This window comes from Pipra filicauda, unplaced genomic scaffold (assembly GCF_003945595.2).
Source record: "Pipra filicauda isolate LSUMZ 115617 unplaced genomic scaffold, ASM394559v2 scaffold473_size681673_pilon, whole genome shotgun sequence".
Taxonomy (NCBI): domain Eukaryota; kingdom Metazoa; phylum Chordata; class Aves; order Passeriformes; family Pipridae; genus Pipra; species Pipra filicauda.
Genome location: NW_024104613.1, coordinates 624,199 through 645,068, shown reverse-complemented (window position 1 = coordinate 645,068; position 20,870 = coordinate 624,199). Strand labels below are relative to the sequence as shown.

General features: G+C 37.1%; 1 protein-coding gene across 1 annotated transcript in view; it reads left to right on the top strand.

Moving 5' to 3' along the window:
- The window catches only part of LOC113989062 (short transient receptor potential channel 4-like), a 39,051-nt gene that overhangs the window by 2,237 nt on the left and 15,944 nt on the right, over nt 1-20,870 (top strand). Inside the window, exons 2-4 of the mRNA XM_027723264.2 lie at nt 9,990-10,129; nt 16,886-17,199; nt 19,408-19,603. Coding sequence (XP_027579065.1) covers nt 10,016-10,129; nt 16,886-17,199; nt 19,408-19,603 — 624 coding nt within the window. The 5' untranslated portion in view covers nt 9,990-10,015. The remainder of the gene's footprint in view (nt 1-9,989; nt 10,130-16,885; nt 17,200-19,407; nt 19,604-20,870) is intronic.

The following is a 20,870-nucleotide window of genomic DNA, read 5'->3' as shown; positions in this document are numbered from 1 at the left end:
ACTTGGTTGAAGAAGCCATTAACCCTGAGAATTACGACTGTCAAGATGCATATCATTTCTAAAAGGAGCTTTAATATTTGCAGTATAGACACATATGACCAGATTACACTAGTACTACCTGTTTTGAACAAACCTGTCATCTGCAAGCAGTACAGGTCAAGTCACGGGAAACTCTTGCATAAACAAAACCTCACGAGCATGGGTAAAGATCCGTAGTCAGATACCATGTGGTTAAATAGTTTGTGGTTAATCTGGACTGTGGTGTTCAGAGAAACTGCCCCTTCCACAATCTCTTGCATCTAAACTGATGTGTTTTACACACTGATCTCTAGTGTTTCCTAACTAGTGGTTCCCTGTTGTTCCAGTTTCACATTTTCTATGTTCAGCTGTCAGAATTTGTTTGCTGTAGTGCCTTAGCCCACCTAAATAATAAGGCCTCAGATTCACCCATTGTAATCTCAGGCAATTCATTAGGCACCTAAATTCCCCCTGTCGTTGAAGGAGACAGACACACATCTCCACAGGACATTTCAGTTTACAGCATGTGGTAAATGTGTCTATTTTAGCTTTTTTTGTTTGTATAGGTCTATTTCTTTTTTTTGGTTGTTGGGGATTTTATTTCAGTTGGTTGGTTTTGGAGGTTGTTGTTGTTTTTAAAGGAGTGATTCTCAGCCAAAACCTGCTCTTTTCCTGTTCACATAATATAGGCTGTAATCTAACCATCTTTTAATAAGCTTAATACTTTCCTTAAGTCCTTATCAATAAGCTAAGGTTAGTTTACAGGCTATTTTCAAACCATACAGTTAAGCAGTATCCTTAAAAAAAGTCTCCCAGTTACACAAGGGAGACTAAATATGACGTACATAGAGATATTTTGCCATTTTCTGGATGTAGACAAAAAATTTTGTCATTTGAGTCAAAACTTATGTGGCTCTAGGGTGATAGTTTTTGAAACTGGAAACATGACCAAGTAAATACTTTCCACAAATCAAAGGTTATCCTGGAGCAGCAACTGCATGTCAAAACTGTTAACATTTTGAACAATAGAATTCTTTGCTTTTCTCTGAATTCAAATAGCTCTGCATGTAGTTTGCATTTTAATAGTTATCTCTCTTAAAATGAAGAGAGGAAGAGGAGCTCTATGTTTCAGCCTTCTTTTCAACATGAATTTCAGCATACAAATATTTAATAGAATTTAAGAAGTTTCAACGCTGTCCATAACAATCTGAGCTCTCCAGAGATCAAATAGTATTACTATGTAATAGAAGGCTGACTGTGCATAGTGAGCACATGTTAAAAGTGTCGCTAAAGTAGTAGGCTCGCAAGAAATGTCTGTATTTGTTGCATTTCCATGGAGACTATGGACTTTTTAAAAAGTCTCTTAAGGAAACTTCTGCATTAATTTTGTCTTTTACATGATTAGATGATTACACAAGTGGTGCTCCAGTGTGTGGTGATTATCTGTGCAACAATAAGTCAGTATAACAAGACTGTTATAACTTTAAGAAGTAGTTGAGGAAAAATCTCTCAGTAAGAAGAGTCAGAATCTCCCATCCTTGCATCTAAACAAAGCCTTGGCTCATAAGGAAAATTAATTCTGTTCTTCTTATTAGCTGTTGGTTGAGATCTCCCAAGCATGAAAGATGCTTCACACTACAGAAACATAGGCCTATGTGCTATACTTGAGAATCCATCACCACTGAAAAAAAAGGACAGGAAAATCAAGAATACCATCCTGGGAGAAAGCAAGGAAGAACAATATTTCCCATCACCAAATTCCCCATCCAATTGCTGAGTAGCCTCTGACCATGATAGCAGTGATGCAGAGGGGAAATGAAATAAGACCCAGCTTCACCCTCTGTATGCCTTAACTGCAGCTCACATAAGGATCATATTGATTCCTGTAGACTTTTCATACCTTGTTCTTCTGCCCTAAACCATGGCCTCAAACCTAGCAGTACTAAACGTCCTTGCAGTGAGCATTTGGTTCACCAGAGAATGATACAAAATTCAGAGGAGAAAGCCATCAATCTGACAAACTTAGTGTTCAGTAGTTGTGTTTAAAAAGTTCCCTTCCAGCTGATCAGGGTGGCTGCAGCAAAGAGAACATTTTCTAGGCAAATTTGTTTGGTGAGTTTTTTGCTCTTTTATGGGCATACTTAAATGTTCATTGTATTTACATTGTTAGAAGACTGCTTGGAGCAGGAATGCAGCCTTATTGGGTCTCTTGAACAATGCATTCCCCATCCTTTCTGTCAGAATGGTTTATGCTATTGGAGTATGTGAATCTATAGAGAATGTGGATGTTTGGGAACTGTGCAAACTGCAGACATTTGTGGTTAGCAAACTGCTGGTGGGATATATGAGTGTACATTCTTGTTAGTACTTAGCACAATGTACATGCAGACCTATGGCACAGCAAGACACTTCAGAATAATTGATCATAAGGGTGCCAAGTACCTTCTGCATCATCTTCTAAATTTGGTCAAGAAAGTGTTGTGTAAAAAATTAAATAGTATCAGTTGACACGTGCCAGGGAACAGATGTAGAGGATAATATGTATAGATTTATTTTATTTGGCTGTTGGTGATGTTGGCTGATATGTGGCTTTTTGTACTTTATGATTTGATCTAGAATGGTCTTGCCATTTCCAAAATGGAGGGAAAAGGAAAAATGATTTGTTTTGATGATGAAAAAAAAGCCAGAACACTTTTTCTTTGGGAAGCACTTTCAGTGGTGCCATGATCTCCAGTTAAATATGGGTAGCCATGTGCATTTTTTGGTATTCTAGTGAAAATCAGTCCTAAATTTAAAAAATATTTATAAATATATGAGTATAACTTTCCTGGAAAGAGAGATCGGACATAAATGGTGCCTCTGGCCTCTTTGATGCCTCTTTGCCTGTCCGGATGCAGGACCCAGACACTGTGCATGGTTATTCCCCTCACAAACAGCCATTTCTGCAGGGAAAAGCAGAAGGCTTGTGTTTGATTTTGTACATGTTCTCTTGAAATAGCTGTACTCTGTTAACAAAATATCCCACAGAGATTGGGAGCCCCTGAATTATGCCAGGATGCCTCTCCACTCCTCTGTTACATTCATATACCTTCAGCAGAGATCAGTTCATCAGTCCAGGTGTAAAGCAGAAGACCTATTTCAAGCCTCATCAATTCTCACTGAATTCCCTGGAATTACTTTCTTTGTCTTCAGAGAGCTTTAGATCACTGGCAGCTTGTCTTACTCCTTGTAACTGTGAAAAACTCTATACCACATAGTAGGGCAAAGTTAATTTTGTCAGTTAAATGATTTCACAGCCCAGTAAAAATATGTTCTCCAAGAAACATACTGAAAGGTTGTTGTTGATCTTGGCATGCAGAGATTGACCTTGAGGAACCCCTTGCTTCCCATCACTTAATGGTAAGGAACAAAAATAGCACAGAGCAACCAACCTTTTGTGGGAAAGGTAAGGCCAAAATTAGCTAGGGATCCACAAATCTTTTGGAAACCAAAAATAGTTCAGGATACTGGCTTTCATATCTTTCTCTGGTAAATTTTGATGTTATTATTCACAGACTTTAACCATAATTATAATTATAAACAACAAAAGGCAGTGTTGCAGAGATGGCATAAATTTTTGTGAAATGCCACAGTTGCTGGAAAATTGTTTTTTTCATTTTCTCAGGTTTCAGTACAAGATAAGAATTTAGACAGGGTGTATCTAAATATTTTTGTCTTAGAACTTAAACCACCTTTAAATGGATTTCATTGGGAAGTTATTTGTCATTTGTATCTTTTCCCTGAAACTGAAATGTGTTCCTTAAGAGTAAAACTACAGGTCTGGGTAGCTATAATGCTGTAATGGATCAAACAGGATAAATCCAAAATATTTTCCATCTGAAAGTTATCTACCAGCACAAAAAGATATTGTGTCTAACCCAAGGCTTTATCCAAAGAGACAGAGAACTTTTGTGAAAGTGTTGAGCTGCTGCCCATGCTCAAAGTTGCAAGGTTTGCCAACAGATCCTTAATTTATGAGAAGAAAAGCAGGTCCATATTTTTGAAAAGACATTTCAGTGTCTATTATCCAAACATTTCAAGACTGGAAATACATCTTCAAACCCAAAATCTCTAGATAAATATCTGAAATAAAAGCTAGTCTTATCAGTGTATATGTATTGGCGTATCTACACATTAATCATATGTAGTATGTGATACCTACTACTCAATTCCTAAGAATTTTTTTAAAGTGTTATAATTATAATTAAAGATGTTATTTTTCTAAGAGCATTCTTATTTAAGTGCCCTCTGTTCTTCAGTAAGAAGGATTTTAATTTCTATACATTTTGTTACTTTGAATAAAATTTACTTTTACAATATGTAGTGCTTTTTTTAGAAGAAAGAACTTTTTTCATTAATGTTTCAAAATGTTTACTGCAAAAAAAAATACTTAGCAAATACTTAGCACACAGATTTCATTTTTTTCTGGTATATTTTAGTTCCTTTCTTTAGGCAAACTGAACTTCAGTCAAATGGTTACATTGATCAGTTTGCATGTATCACAGTGCTTTACAAAACCTCTCCATGGTGTCTGTCATTCCCAAGGCCTCATGTGGTCTATGGGGTTCCTGCCCTGAATTTATTTCTGTTTCATCCCATTAAAACCATGGGGCATTTAATGAAATTTGTTTCTGTCATCTCAGTCTGTTTCAAAATATTCATGCTGTTATTTCTCTTTTACTGCTACAATATCTAGTTATAAACAAGGCAGCAAGTGTTTGAAAGTCTCACCCTCAACTTTTCAATTTAGGTCCTTGATTAATGAGGTGGAAGAGCTGCATAATGTCGATAATTTCCTCGCAAGTGGCAGTAAATGATAACAGCATGGAATGGATAGGTGAGGGTCTAAGAGGCAGGTGTGACATCTAGCTGGTGTGCTGAGATAGGAAAGACACAGTTGGAGCAAAGAGACAGATTATATCAAAAAGTATCCAGCTAAAATAGTGAAATCTACTCTGAGTGGGATTATTTCAGCTAAATAGAGGCACCTGGAGGTTAGACATCTCTTTTAATTCAGCCTGATCCTCATAGCTCCCTTTTCAGTCAGTGGGAAGATTGACCCACCTGCAGATGACAGGATTCTTGCCTTGGAGATGCTTGTTTCCTCCCAGAGAGGTAAAGGGGGCTTTGGGCAATGAATTGTCCCCAACCTGACTGTCTAAAATACTATTACTTTTAGATCTATCCCTTGTATTTGGCTGGTTCCTCCTTCTTTTACCCCAGTACCTGTGTGCAAGCTGGTTATGTCCCCTCTGTTTTGTTGAGACATCACCTTTCTTGTTGCTGAATACATAGCTCTGACATGAGCTCTAACAGCATGTAATAACGTTGCTGCTTTGACACATTAATAAGCAGGCAGTGCCTGGACTCTAGATGTCTTTCCTACCTGTAACAGTGCCTCTGTTAGACAGTCTTGCCACTGCAAGTCTTCTCTTATGTCAGGTCATGTTTTGGAATTGCCCTAAAGTCTCCTTGCAGAATAAAGTCAGGTACGATCCAACTATCCATAAATCTAAGTAGAAAATGAAAGTGTGCAAGGTCAGAGATAATGCTGCTCTGATCTCTGGATTTATTTTTCTTTTTTAAAAAAAATACATAGATTTTCCTAGTTTTTTCCTGATTCTCCCAATTAATATAACAGAACAAAACTGGTGTATTGTGTCACTGGGTGAAGATAAGAGTTGACTGACTTCTTCCCCCCAGACCCTTCCTTTTTGCAAAAAGATACAGTTATGATCTACAAGATTTCAAGACCTCTGGCTATGTGACCATAAATCAAACCTAAACAGCACAACTGGAAATCCCTGAGGTTTGTTGCTCAGAATAGCTTCATCATGTAAGCTCACCGGGCCTTAGGGAAGTCATCAGCTTTGTATAAAGGCACTGGGATTTCAGAGTACACTTTTCTAGGATAGCACTTCAGGTACACGTGGGAGGCTTTACAGAACTCCAGAGATCCCAGTTCTCCCAGCATTCAATTCTCCAATTAAGCACCCCTAAGGATACCTAGCCATAGAGACCTGGTAGCTGCAAAGGCTGATCACAGCTTTCATGGTGAGATTGCCCTGGAGCTGTGAATTTGGGCAGTCAATCTTAGGACTTTGTACCAAGATTTTCATTCAAAAATTCATGTCTAGGAAGCTCTGCTGTGCATACATGGACTGTATGTCTGTCACAAACATAGCATCCATCCATCAACCTAGCTTCAAATTCTCTGGAGTCACATAAGATCTCAGTAAGTGCATTTATATATGGAGTGTGCACTTAGATGCTTTGGCTGACAAGAAGATTAAGCTATCACATCTCCATTACAGCCAAAAATATGGGATTTTTGGTTTTCCATTGATGTTTGTTTGGAAAGAACAAGCCCTGCATCAGGATGAACATAAAAGTTGTCTTGAACTAAGAAAAAATTAGAACCACCACCTTTATGATGTCAAAGTGTACTCAGAACTTTCAGCTGACAAATGACTTCAAAATTGCTGATAGCTTGGATTAGTTGTGTTTCTAATTCAAAATGATCAAATTTACAACAGCCATGTACTCTCTTCCACTATTCTATAATAGGTCTGTATTTCTCTGTAAATGTCGGCTTTACAATTACATTTCATTTTCTGAGGCCCAGGAAGTGCTTGGGAAAACAGTTTTCACTTACAAAACAGATCAAATGCAGCAGTGTTAGTCAGCATTTCTTTTTCAATCTCTACATAATCCTATTATATTTTAGGCAGTGCTGTCAAAGCATATGATGCTGAGCAACAATCTTACACAGAACAGCCCTGTTGCGGTCTGTGTACGTTCATGTCTTTGGTTGTGAACCATGGAATATCTTGGCAAAAGACTTAATGAACCTAGAGCCTCTTGTTTAAGCATTCATCCTATTATTCATCCCAATCTATTTATGCTCTGTTTTTAAAGAGTATTTTAAAGAGAATTCTTTATTGAGTTACGAAAAAAACATTTAATTCTATGTGTATATTGATTTCTACAAAACCTTTTTATTTGGGGATATTCTATCAATCCAACTGTCTGCTTTCTATGCCATAGCAGTCTTCCCAGTGTCAAGATCCTGCAATTATATCTGTATTTATTAAATGAAAAAGAGCAAGGCACTATTCTCTAACACTGAGACTTAGGGGCTGTATCTGTATTAGACAGCCTTCAGCTCCAGATCTTCTCTGAACCTTGAGCCAGGTCACCTCCTGAGCAGAGCAGTGATTTGTGTGTGCTATTCTGCAGGTGAGGCAGGGGTGATTTAGAGCAGTGTCTGAAATGTGAAGGATATATTGCAGCCCACAAACCAGCTGCTTTTATGACCTAACAATGCTAAACGTGTTATACGTGAAAGGTAGTAGAAGCGCAAGCAGGGACATTCGTAAGTTCATGATCTGCATGGTGAAGGTTGGAGGGGACTGTGGAGAGAAGGAGGAGCTAGAGCTGCTGTCACCATGTTCATACTTACATACATGGGTCATGAGTGACCAAGTCTTTGAAGAGTAAGTGGTTAAGTCATTTCACAGGCTGAAACAGGCAGGCATATAGGAGCCTGCCTAGTAACCCTGTGAAGGTGTGTTCCCTTTGTGATGGCACTTGGGCAGTTAACAGCAGCAGTGTAGCATTATACAGTGGATATTGACTCCTGCCATGCAATCATATTCATCTGTTTTCTCACTGTGACGCATCATGATTGCAGCTTGAAAATAAGTGTTAGCTTCATAACAGTGCTATATTTTGTGTATTAGTTTTATCTGCTAAACTATAGATAGAGTTGCAATCAACCTGTCTAGGGTGTTGTAGACAGTAAAATTAGTATATCCCATATTTCTGTCCACATGTTCCCAGCATGGTCCTTTCGCAGAATGTGTTGCCCCAGATCTGCAGAATGCTGAAATGGTGATGTGGCATGGATGAAAATGAATCCTATGAAGATAGAAGTTACTGGATCAGTCAGATGATTGAGATACCCCTGAGGCTTTGTGGTTACTGTGATGATGAACAGAAACAAGATGGGACCATGTGTCAGAGGTTTGAGGGCAGAAGTTGGTGAGGAAGGGAACTTTTCTTTTTGAAAGCAATCAGGAGACAGAAAGATCAAGCCAAACCACTACGAAATTAAATTATAATAACTCAAAAACCTACCTGGCACAAACGAGAATAGATCAGGTATCACTTCTTAGGGATCATGTTTGCGAAAAAATCCGAAGTTTTCCATCCTGTCAGCTAGAACACCATTAAGACAAAATGTTAAGTTCCAAGGACAATTAAGCTCAAACTAAGGAGATATAGAACTCTATAGGCTCCTGCACAAAATCTGCTCAAAATTTTCTAAAAGAACTTATGATAAGCAAGTGTATAAAAGCCATGTTGAATTAACTGTATCTCAACATCAATGTGAGAGACTGACCTTATTTGTCCCTCTAATAAACATGAAAGTAAGAAATTCCTCTAAGAAAATAATTAACTGTGAAAAATTAAAAGCTGTAATGGTATTGTTCTTAAAAAAATCTCTGTAGATAATAATATGAAAAATGCATCTAAATGTTCCATGTTGTTTTATTACCATATGTACTGATTTCAGCCGGGGTAGAGTTAATTTCCTTCCCAGTGGCTAGTATGGGTCTGTGTTTTGGATTTGTATTGAGTGCAGGGTTGATAATGTGGAGATGCTTTTGTTACTGCTGAGCAGTGCTTACACAGAGCCAAGGCCTTTTCTGCTTTTCATACTGCCACGCTGACAAGGAGACTGGGGATGCATGGGAGGTTGGGAGGAGACACAGCCACGACAGGTTACCCAAACTAACCAATGGACATATGACATCATGCTCAGTATGATGAGCTGGGGGGAAAGAGAAAGGAACGGAAGGTTTGGAGTGGTGGTGTTTGTCTTCCAAAGTAACTGTTATGTGTGATGGGTCCCTGCTTTCCTGGTAATGGCTGAACACCTGCCTGCCCATGGAAAGTAGTGAATTAATTCCCTGGTTTGCTTTTCTTGTGTGTGTGGCTTTTGCTTTCCCTATTAAAACTGTCTTTCTCTCAACCCATGAGTTATCTAGCTTTTACCCTCCTGTTTCTTTCCTGATCTGACTGGTGGGGAGTGAACGAGTGGCTGCATGGGCCTTGGTTGCCGGCTCGGCTTAAACCACAGCACCATATTATACAATAATGTGGAGTATCTTCTTCAGAGAGGTTTTAATGTTTATAGCATTAAAGAGTCTGCACACAGTTGTCTCTGAAGCTGTTAAACCAAATTCATGTCAAACAACTTGCAAGATTTCCCATTGGGATTGAATATTTCTGTTTCACTGTGTCTAGCACAATGTGTGCTCTGCTCACCTGGAAAGCAGTTTCCATTCCTTCATGTCCCAAAGGAAGGTATCAATAAAAAACATCCTGCTGAAGACACTACTCTTTCATATGGAAAAGCAAGACTTTAGTTCAGGATTAAGAATAACAATAGAAATTCTCTTCCTTATTGTATGGGTTTCAATCAACATAAATTAACGTGTTGGATTGACTCCTGCAGTCATAAATTTTCTAATTTGAATTATTTTACATTGGTTGCCAAGAACTGAGTTGGCACTGGTGACAGGTTTTAAGACCCTTTTTATACTTTCTAAGATACCGTGATAAAAGAGAGTGAAGAAAGCCAAAGAAATTGCCCTTGTACAAGCAGAAGCTTTTGGTTTTGTTTGGTTTTGGGTTTTTTTTTGGTTGGTTGGTTGGTTAGAGTTTTTTGATGTGTTGTTTATTTTTGGGGTTTTTTTTGGGGGGAGGGTTATTTGTTTGGTTTTTAGAGCACTTATCTACCTATCCTTTATACTTGATGTAAGGAGAATCAATCTGTAGTGTCTAGATCTATAAATAAGTGTCTAGAATAGTCACAGCCCTTTTTATTTATTATTCATGCTTAATGAATTGTGTTCTATTTACAGGTTTTATCTGGGGTGAAATTAAACAGATGTGGGATGGCGGACTACAGGACTACATTCATGATTGGTGGAACCTCATGGATTTTGTAATGAACTCCTTGTACTTAGCAACAATCTCTTTGAAAATTGTTGCATTTTCAAAGGTAAACTTTTTTTTTTTAAATCAGCAAAATTTTTAAAATAAATGAAATGAGGCTTCTTCAGTCTTTTCTCTGTATTTGGAGTTGCCCAGGTTTAGCAATGCAAGAGATGTATGATGTGCTCATTGAATCCTCTGCAGCAATGACAAGAAGCTAAAAAAGTATAAAAGCAAAGAAAACATTGGATTTTATGCTTTTTTCTTCTTGGTTCATGCAATCTTTTGTTATTTTGTTATGAACTGTCATACTGTTATTTTCTTGTAAAAGGAAAATTACTAATAATGTTTTATAATGTTTGCATACAATTATGTTTTGTGTTAATATTTCATTATTTTTCAGTAAGAAATTATTGCCCCTAAGACACATTTACACACCATGCAAAACTTTCAGACAGGACTACTAGCAACATATTTACTCAAAATTGGGGGGGGAACTAAAGTGTAAGACTTTAATTTGTTTTGAAAATTTATCATAAATGCAACATGAAAAAGTAAAACTGAAATAGATACAATGGTCACTTGAGGCTGGGAATGTTCATTTTTTTCATCCTTTTCTTGGACTTGTTCTGAATAGTTTTATATTTCACTGTTTGAAGTATCTTCCAGCAGAACAGCCATTCTTTCCAAAGCCACGGAACATGTTGTATGAACATTTTGTATTGCATTCAACGTGAATCCATAATATGATATAAATTCCTCATAAAATGAACTGTTTTAATCAAAAAAATGGTCTTGAGCACAAGGAAACCACATCTGAAAGGAAATTAAAGCATTTCTTAGCATCTGTCACAGAGTTTTTATCATATCCAAGTAAAGATAAGCCCATTTTTGCTGGCCACTGTACCAGCATTATATTTCAGCTTTTTCAAGAACCCTGCCACCAACTATCCTGTATGCATGGAAGGAGAGTCTCTCCTCTGCCAAGACACTTTTGATTGGGTCAAGGAGAGAGCCATCAAGTAGCTAGTTACAGCTTCCTCTCCTCAAGCAGCAGCTGTTCTTGCTGCAGCCCTGCCATAAGTGTAGAGGAACTTAGGAGCCTCTAATTTCTATCCTCTTGTGTCTGTTCACAAAGGTCCATATGTCAGCTAGTCAGGAGCAAGGATGAGCAAATACCTGGGATATTTTGACACATCAGACTTCTCCTTTGACAAAAGGTTTCTGGCATGCTGGGTCTCTGACTGCAAACTTTTGGAAGTCTCACTCAAAGAAATCTGGAGCTGTTGCCTGAAAGAGGAAGGTGTTCCAAAATGTGGAAAGCTGTCATTTAAAGCTAATGAAATGCCTTTTTATACACAAGGATGCCTTATAAAGTGACTGGAAGTAAATAGTCATTTCACTTTCCCATGTAACAAAGTGTTCATTGAAAACAGATGTTTCCAAAGTATTGGAGTTGACCAGTTATTCACTTCAGAATAACATTAATTAGAAGATATTATAATCCTTTCATCTCCTAGACAGCTTCTGCTTACGGTAATCACATTCCAAGGTGACAGTATCTATGCATCCATTACTCTCCAAATTGGTGCTTACATGTCTAGGATAATCAACACAGTGCATAAAGCACTCTTTGGTGCTGGCAGCTATTTTTTTTTACTGCATGTTCAGTGTTGTATCTAAAAACCTTTTTGTTCCTTTAAAAAACCTCAGTTTTGGTAGTCAACTGTAACATATGATGATATAATGAACGGAGTAATACAAGTGTGATTTAATACCCAGCCACATTTCCTTCACATACCTACAACAGAATTCATTACCACTATGCTAGATGAGATTGAGAGGATGCCAAATGTAACCAGTATGTTTTGATGTAAAGCTTTAATTTTCTTTTCTTAAGCCTTGCAAGATAGGTTTTCCTAAGTTACAGTTTTTCTAAAAGTATTTATTGATTCAAATATATAAGCTCAGATGAATCAGCTCAAGCCACCTAAGAAAACATTTTGACTAACTCCCTTGAATAAAATGAGTGCCCTCATGCTACTCTCCTCTGTGATAAGTATTCCCAGAGTAAAACATAGTGTTTATTGCCTATTTAAGTCTCTCTGACTGATGCTGTAGTTAAGTAGATGGATATTTACAGCAACTGATGGGATAGTGTAAATTACACCAAAGCATTTAATTTCAGGATGAGAGGACTGCTAAGATAAAGTTATCAGTTTCATTGCCAGTATTCAAATAAAATGAGTACATCACATAATTTTTAAAGGGCTATGCTTTTTGTCTCTGTGTATCAACATGTGAGGTCTTACTAAATTATCCAGTATGTCCACTGAAAATGCTTTATTCTCCATAAAAATGTCATAATAAATAATGCATTGTCCGACAGTTTTTGAAAGTACAAGATGACAAATTTTAAGCAACACAATTTTTTTGATGGAGGGTTATGGATAGAAATCATGGTGCTTTAGGAAAAAATGGTTCTTTTTATGGTTTTGGAAGATAATTTATTATGTACTGATGTGTAAAGTTAGGTGCAGTGCCAACTTCTATGCAGAACCTGCTTGCTTTATCTTAAATATTTGTTAAACCTGAGCATTGGACCTAGTGCTGTTTCTTTCCAATTCTGCTAGAAATTACATGCAAGTTCATATTACTGATAATGTGTCTCAGCTTTGACATGAAGAACTAGTAGAGAAACGTTGCTATTTAGGGAAAGAAGTCTGAAAAATAATTAAAGGTACATTATTTGTCTCAATATTTACTGGTGTAACGATCACTGTGTCAGGTCTACTTTGTTCAGTAGTAATTAAGATTATATATCTCCTCTGCTTCCAGTTCTGCAAAAGCTAACATCTTCTTACATATTTGCATTATAAAATGGTTTTGATTGATATTTTACCAGATTCACAGACCAAATGTCCATTTATATAGGAGGATTAACACCCCTCTGTCCCTGAGAAATGGACTGAATTCTTCACTGTAGTTACCATTTTAAAGCTCTCTGCAAGGCCTCCTACCCCCTTCCTACTGCTACTCTGAAATTCAGCATAATGACTGCAAAGATTGGGTCGTACATTTTAAAATAGGAAGAGTTCACATTTACATATGACCTTTCAGGGAAGGATTTAAAATACTTTTCCTGAAATTAATATTATGTAACTTTTCTTTTTGTGATCAGAAACAAGGCATTCACCTTTGACCAAGGTCCAACAGCCCATTAAACATTCAAGTAGCCTGATGTACATGTCTATTTGATCTCTCTTGGTGCTTTTGTAAGATCTACAGATCATGTCTTTTGTTTTAATGTGAAAACAGTGATTACTCTGCTTTTTTCTGATTTAGATTCTGATTATTTGGTTCTGATATTAGATTTGCATTAGAATTCCTTTGGGTAAGGATCAGTTGTTATCTTGTATGCCCTGAGTGACATCGCAAAAGCATCATATATTTGCCTTGAAACTCTAGTTTATATGCTTCTCCATTTGTTTTTTGCTCTTCTTAATTTTCCACTGATGTGCCATGTAAATTTCCTTCCACCAATGAGCCAATAATAGGTATTATTTAATCACATTAAGTGATGGTTGGCTTTGTTACATGTCGAAAGGTTGTGTTTGCATTTCAGCTGGGGACAGAAATTCATCAGGGTCACAAAATAATAGAGGACTGCAGAATATCAACATCATGATTTACAGCAAGCTCAGTGTTGCTATATTTGCTCTTACCATTTTCCATTCCTTAGAACAATAACCATTTATTTATTCTACATAGAACAGAAGAACATCAACAAACATGAGTGAGAGAACAAATACTTCAATTTTGCATGTTTTGGCTTGTTTGACCTTAAGATACAGTTTTTCTTCTTCTTTTCTCCTTTTTTTTTTTTTCATATTATCACTGTTCCTGGTTTTAGTATACCTTGTCTTTTTGCTTCTCTTTTTTATTTTCCTTTTCACATGGAAGTTTCTTTGCTCTCTAGATTTTTTATTGATATTTCTAGATTTCTTTTCAGCATCCTCTACTGTAGTTAATGAAATCAGTAGGTTTTTGTTGCTAGAGCCCTCTTATCCTCATTATTTTCTTTCTGGCTTCTTACAGTTAATATATTTCACAGATAATTTCCAAATTTATTTCTCAGGCCTTCATCTTTCTCGCTTTTTTTCCGCCAAGTATTTCCAGTCTCTTACATAATGTTTCTTCAAAACTAAAATAACAGCCATCACTCTCTGCTTACAACCATGACACCTTTTGAATTGTATCCACACATGCAGGAAGCAGCTGGGCCCAAAAAAGGCAGAGTCAGTTAAACTGAAATAACATAGTTGTGCCTTTGATTTCCATTTTTACAAATAGGAGGTTATTCGATCTTTTATGAGTGTTTTAACAAACAAGTTTTGTGTCTTGATCCAGGACATCACAGACAAAGTCCTTTATTCTCTCCTTTCTCCTCAGCATCATTTCTTTTAGAAAATGTGACATTAGATACATCTAGCCAGACTACAGCTGTAAGACAGCCTCTCCCCTTCCCCAGCCATCAATGAGGAGAAAATGAGAAACTTAAAAGAGCAACTCATCTGACCTGTTTGGGATATCTGCTTTCCTACTACTCTAGAAATTCTCATTTTTCTTTGCTGACTGTAAAACTAGGTGACAGAGAGCACAGATATGGCTATCCACATCTGATTCGTTAAACTTTATCCTTGCTCTCTTGCTATGTCTTATGCTATACTTATTCAGTTTCCTGTACTTTGATGTTTTTCTCAGTAGGGTTCCTTAGTTTTCTCCTATCTCCCCCTCTTCTGTAACTTCCTTGGAATCTGCCACTACTTGCTCTCACCTAAAATATGTCTGCAATTTGATGCTTTTGATTGTCTACCAAAACCCCCATTTCTTCTGAGTTCCAAATATGTTCTTTATTTTACTTTATTCCCCCAGCACACCTAGTGTTCTTTTCTCTAATCTGAGCATCTACTCAGGTGCTCAGGTTTAGGTTCAGCACCTAATCTTTGTTTGTACCAACAGTTGTTCCTAGTTATTTAATAGGTGCAGGTTTGCAGATATGAGGATTATAAAGTACCATGAGAATCTGTGGTACTGTGCTGTATAATATTATTCAAAGAAAAACATTATAGGAATCATGCTGAGAAATTTTCAGCTCTCCCCAATAAACATGGAAAAAATTTTCTTCTGCTTTTTCTTTGTGTATAAAACACAAAGCTGTTTTCTCTGTTTTCTTCTGCCTGTTTTTCATCACTGATCTTAAATCAATCAGAACTGAACTGAAGGGCAATAGTGGATGAGGCAAAAGAGCACGTCTCTTGAAGCTCTAATTCCAAATGCAGTAAGACTTGATTGTACAGCATGATCATTAGGGAGAGGATAGTCTAATGAAGAGAGTACCAATCTATGACTCCAGCAGGTCTAGATTTAACTCTTTGCTCTTTAGAGAACAAATATTACTGGTGAATGAAATGTGAGGCTGAATAATTCTTAACTCTTTAATCGACTGTTCTCCTATTTTGCGGTTCCCATCTACAAATCCACAGACCTATCAGCTGCTATGGCTGCTTGCATATGAGTAAATGAAATTGTGCCAAGGATTGCTGTTGGGCACTGGGACAGTTGCACAGGCACTACCTGTCACTTAGAGAAACCCTGTGTGGTGGAGTACTGTGCAAACTATCAGTGTCCACAACAATGTCCAGTTCCCATTACAATTTGAATCATAGAATCACAGATGCATAGAATAGGATGGGTTGGAAGGGACCTTTAAAGGCCATGTGGTCCAGTGCCTCTGTAATAAGTAGGGACATCTTCAACGAGATCAGTTTGCTCAGAGCCCCATCCAGCCTGACCTTGAATGTGTCCAGGGATGGGGCTTCTATCACCTTGCTGGGCAACCTGTGTATTTCATCACCCTCATCATAAAAAATTTCTTCCTTACATCTGGTCTGAATGTACACTTTTTCAGTATAAAACCCATAAACCCATGTCCTATTGCTACAGGCCCAATTAAAAAGTCTGTCTCCATCTTTCCTATAAGCTCCCTTGAAGTACTGGAAGGCTGCAATAAGGTCTCCCCAAAGATGCATTTTCTCAGGCTGAACAACCCCCACTCTCTCAGCATTTCCTCAGCAGCTTTGAAGGATGCATCTGTGTCGCCTAGAGTAGGTAAATACAGACTACACCATAGTCCCTCTTTGAAAGGGACTTTATATTATATTATCCCTTCTTTTTAGAGTGCTTCATAGCATAAATTCTGTCCTCTGATATGTTCCATAAAACAGATTATTGAGATGAAATAAATAATAATGAGTCTGCAACAGTAGTTAAGCCTCAGTTCAAAGTAATATCTTTCATCTGCAAAAAATTTTTGGTAGAACTGGAACAGGAAAGAGTCACAGTTCCAGGAATCAGACTCTTTGATAATGAGGCACACAAGCAGTTTGCCATGGTTCATTAATAAGCAGCTTTTTCATCATTGGTCTAGTATTACTGATTAAGTGATATACTTATTCCTTGATTGAATGCTTTCTTCCTACTTGCCAAATTTTTTGTGGGTTTCTATCCATAATTGTCAGCTCTGCACTGTTCTTCAAAGAAATCATTTACCTGATATTACAGCTGGAAGTTTCTATAATTCTAAAAATGCAGGTGTTCAAAACTGTTCCTTTTGTTCTGTCAGAATTTTTAGACTTGCTTTTGTTACTGTAAAAATTTATTGTAATATCTGCAAATTAACTGAACAGCTTATAAAGAAACTGGCATATTTGTTTATGCATAAAAATAGAGGAGTGATTTCTTCCCTTCTGCTTGTTTTCAGTATAGTGGGTTAGTTCCACGGGAGAGCTGGGACATGTGGCATCCAACCCTGGTGGCTGAGGCCCTGTTTGCAATCGCAAACATCTTTAGCTCCCTGCGCTTGATCTCATTATTCACTGCAAATTCTCACCTGGGACCTCTGCAGATATCTCTAGGAAGAATGTTGCTGGACATTTTGAAGTTTCTCTTCATATACTGCCTTGTGCTGCTAGCTTTTGCAAATGGATTGAACCAGCTGTACTTTTACTATGAGACAAATGAACCTGGCAACTGCAAAGGAATACGATGTGAAAAGCAGAATAATGCATTTTCAACGTAAGTGTCTGATCTATTTCTATCCTTCCCTTCTGCCTCAAATATTTTAATCATTTTGATGTGGTTTACAGGAAAGAGGCTCCCTTTTCTATTGGTATTACACTGGTGTCCTGACAACCACATTTAATATTACCCTAATTAAAAAAAAAATAAAATTAACACTACATCACTCTGTAATAACTTCACCCCATACCACAGTAAAGTCCATACAATTCAAGATATCTCAAAAGATAAAAGGTAAAATAAAGGTAAGAGGAAGATATATGAGAGTAGAAGGTACATATTTAGAATTAAAGTCACCAGATCAGAGGTTACTTATCCAGGCAGCTGTAACTCTGCATTTCTTCCGTGTCTACATGTGAGCATTAAATAAGTCTGCTGTCTAACATGAAGATTTCTTGTAAATGTGATAAACTGAGGCAGGAAAGGAACATGCAGTCCAACCTTCTACTGACCCTACACACAATCAAATTTCTATTCTAATTTTTGTTATAAATAATTTTTCTTTTACTTTAAATCAATTTTGCTTCATTCTGGTTTTTAGTTCATCTATACTACCAAAATATTACCAAATTAACACTTCTTCTCTATCTTGTCTTTCAACTTCCAGCCTGAATCAAACTCCTCCTATAAATGTCTGTTCCCTACTTACTTCTGTGTATCTAGGCTGTTTTTAAAATAAAATTATTACCAATAGCTTGCTTCTCAAGGTAGATAATTTTATAAAAATAGCAGGTTTTATGTCATATTAATCAACTGTGTTTTCTCAGGTACAGCATATTTATCTTGCATATTAATAACATCTATGCAGGTCTAAATTTTATGTGATCTGAACAGAAAAGCACAGGGAAATTTTTCAGAGCTCAACTTTGAAGGAAGCAATATTATTAATTTGGGAAATAGCAGGGCCTACTGGTAGTAGTGTCAGAAGATGGTGCCAAGGCAAACTGTGATGAGCTTTTTCAGCAGTTGTGGGGAAGGTAGAATTGGGTTGTTCAATTTGTGCTCAGACAAGTGTAAACCATACAAGAGGCTCCAGAGCTGTACTTTACCACTCAGATACACCATGTTACAGGAGCAGAGATTCAGGACCTGCCCTCTCAGGTTCTCTCTCTAGGATAGGGCTGTACTGGGTTGCATGGAAACACTTCACAGATGATACCATATGGTGGGAAGGAGACCAAAGGGTTACATTTTGTCCATCTCTGGACAGTACATCCCAGAGTGTGGGATGCAGGGTGATATGAGTCCCTTGAGTCCCTGCAGTTCAGCAGCCTCCCTGCTCTAGGTGCAGTAGGGGTAGCACTGGTGGTCCACACATCCTCTGTGGGTAACCTGCTTCTGGTGTTGGGGTGAAGGAGCAGGAGAGAGGCCACAGGGAAGATTCACTCCAGTTAATCTCAAGATACGGGCCTAGATATGCAGAAAATTTTGCTCCAAACTTTTGAGAAGCAAAGAGCATCTCTAGGGCCATGCTTATAACACTATAGTGTAGCTGAATATTGCACAAAAGTGAAAATTTTTCAACCTATCTAGGATTATTTTCCAAAGAGGATTATTTTCAAAAGTTCATCATTGTTACTAGCTTCCTAGCCATTGTCCTAAACTTCCCTAAGGGAATATCATATACTTTAATTATAAAAGAACGTTTCTTTTGAGAACAGCATGCTTGTCTTTTTTCTGTCTCTCTTCTTTGCAAAACAAAACATATGCTAATGATACTAATGTCTTTCTAATTATACAACTCCTTTTATCTTAGTGGCTCTCAACACAAACCAATATTGCATAAACTGACTAGGTATGAGGACACCAGACTTCTTCAACAACCTGGTGAAACACAAACATTGAGTAACTTTTGGATCCTTATTTTACCCCCTTCAGCCAAGGCAAAGGGTCAAAATGCTTCAAAGGAAGATGTCCATCATAAGATCTCTAAAACTATATTTATCCCTCTAAAGTATGGACAAAATCAGTGTTTTGACGACAGGCTAATTTCTAGATTCTGTATTATATATCTAGAGGTTCAGATATGAAACATTAAGCTGTTGTTTTGCTAGAAAGGTATTCCATCTATGTTGGCTATATTGTGGTAAACATCATTCAACTCAGTCAAGTCAAGGACTTTTGTGTGTTTTGCAAAAAACTGAACAATCTGAAAACTAAATGTGTTTTATTATACAGCTATTCCTTTTGGGTTTTGTTTTTCAGATTATTTGAAACGCTGCAGTCATTATTCTGGTCTATATTTGGACTCATCAATCTCTATGTGACCAATGTGAAAGCAAGGCATGAATTTACTGAATTTGTTGGGGCCACCATGTTTGGTACCTATAATGTAATATCTCTGGTTGTTCTACTCAACATGCTAATAGCCATGATGAATAATTCTTACCAACTTATTGCTGTAAGTTGTTCCTTATTAGATCATTTACAATATATGCCTTCTCTCTGTTCCTAGATCCTGTTTTTCTGTCAGTAAAACATTTTACAGACAGGACATTGGCACAAATTTTCTGATTTGTTCTAGTTCTTTTGGACTTTTTTGGAAGGATGCAGAAACCAGACCCAAGCTGGACTGGGTAGAGAGGAATTTCCTCACAACACTGAATAGGAAAGAGGTGACCCTTATGAAGAAACCAGCTTGTGGGTTGGGAAGGGTGTGCTGATGCTTCTGGCAAATGATGGACTTCAGCCCTGCCCAAGCTGCACTGTACAAGACCTCTTCTGAAAAAGAGACTGCCCAAGATTGTTCTGTCTCTGCTTTATATTTGTTAGCATTTGAAAGACTGTTATTTTTTTATTTTTATCTGGCATGAATATACATGAATATACAGTTAACAGAAATTGGATGCCCATGTGCCATGGACAATTTTGGACCCATTAGCAATTCATCAAAATGTCATGTCTTCTCGTTCAGCCATGTCCTGTTTTCTCCTTTAATGAAAACTATCTTTATCCTTGTCAGAGCTATTTGCTCATTTTTATTTCTCAACTGTCTACTAAGGAGACTATGGGAAATAAACACTGATTCATCATATGATAATTCAAATATAATCATGCCAAAAGCAAACAAATAAAAGAAAGCTTCGGTCTTAAGATTTTAAAATGTGCCTTTTTTTCTAATTTGGAAATTACAAGTTTTTCAAAAAGAAATACTGACTACCTGTATTTTTATAACACTTGTTGGCAATGTCTTGTGCACAATATCACAACACAGTACCATTCACCAAAACTTGGGCTGCAGGTAGTGTACTTTTGCTACTACAACTTCTAAATTTCTATGTTGATTACTGTATGGCTAGGGCTAGACCTGGCTACTGTGTTTGTTACCCAAATCCAGTATTAGTGATTTAAACTTTTTATTCAGCTGCTAGGATTTAGAAATATTTCCATGGACTTTAGTTTTGATTTTTCCAAACTTTTCAGAATTATATAATACTATATAGAATCCAAAAGAAATAAAATTTCAAATAAAAGTTATAAAAACATCCCACAACCTATTCCCAATATAGAATTTTGAAGTAGAAGGAAAAAAAAAGATAATTGCCTTAGCAGTTTTAGTAGCCTCATGATTTGTCGGATAACTTACTTGTGAATTTTGGGTGCTGACAATTACTAAGAAAATACATGAAACTTACTGACTTGTTGAAGCTGCTGCAGAGCAGTGTAAT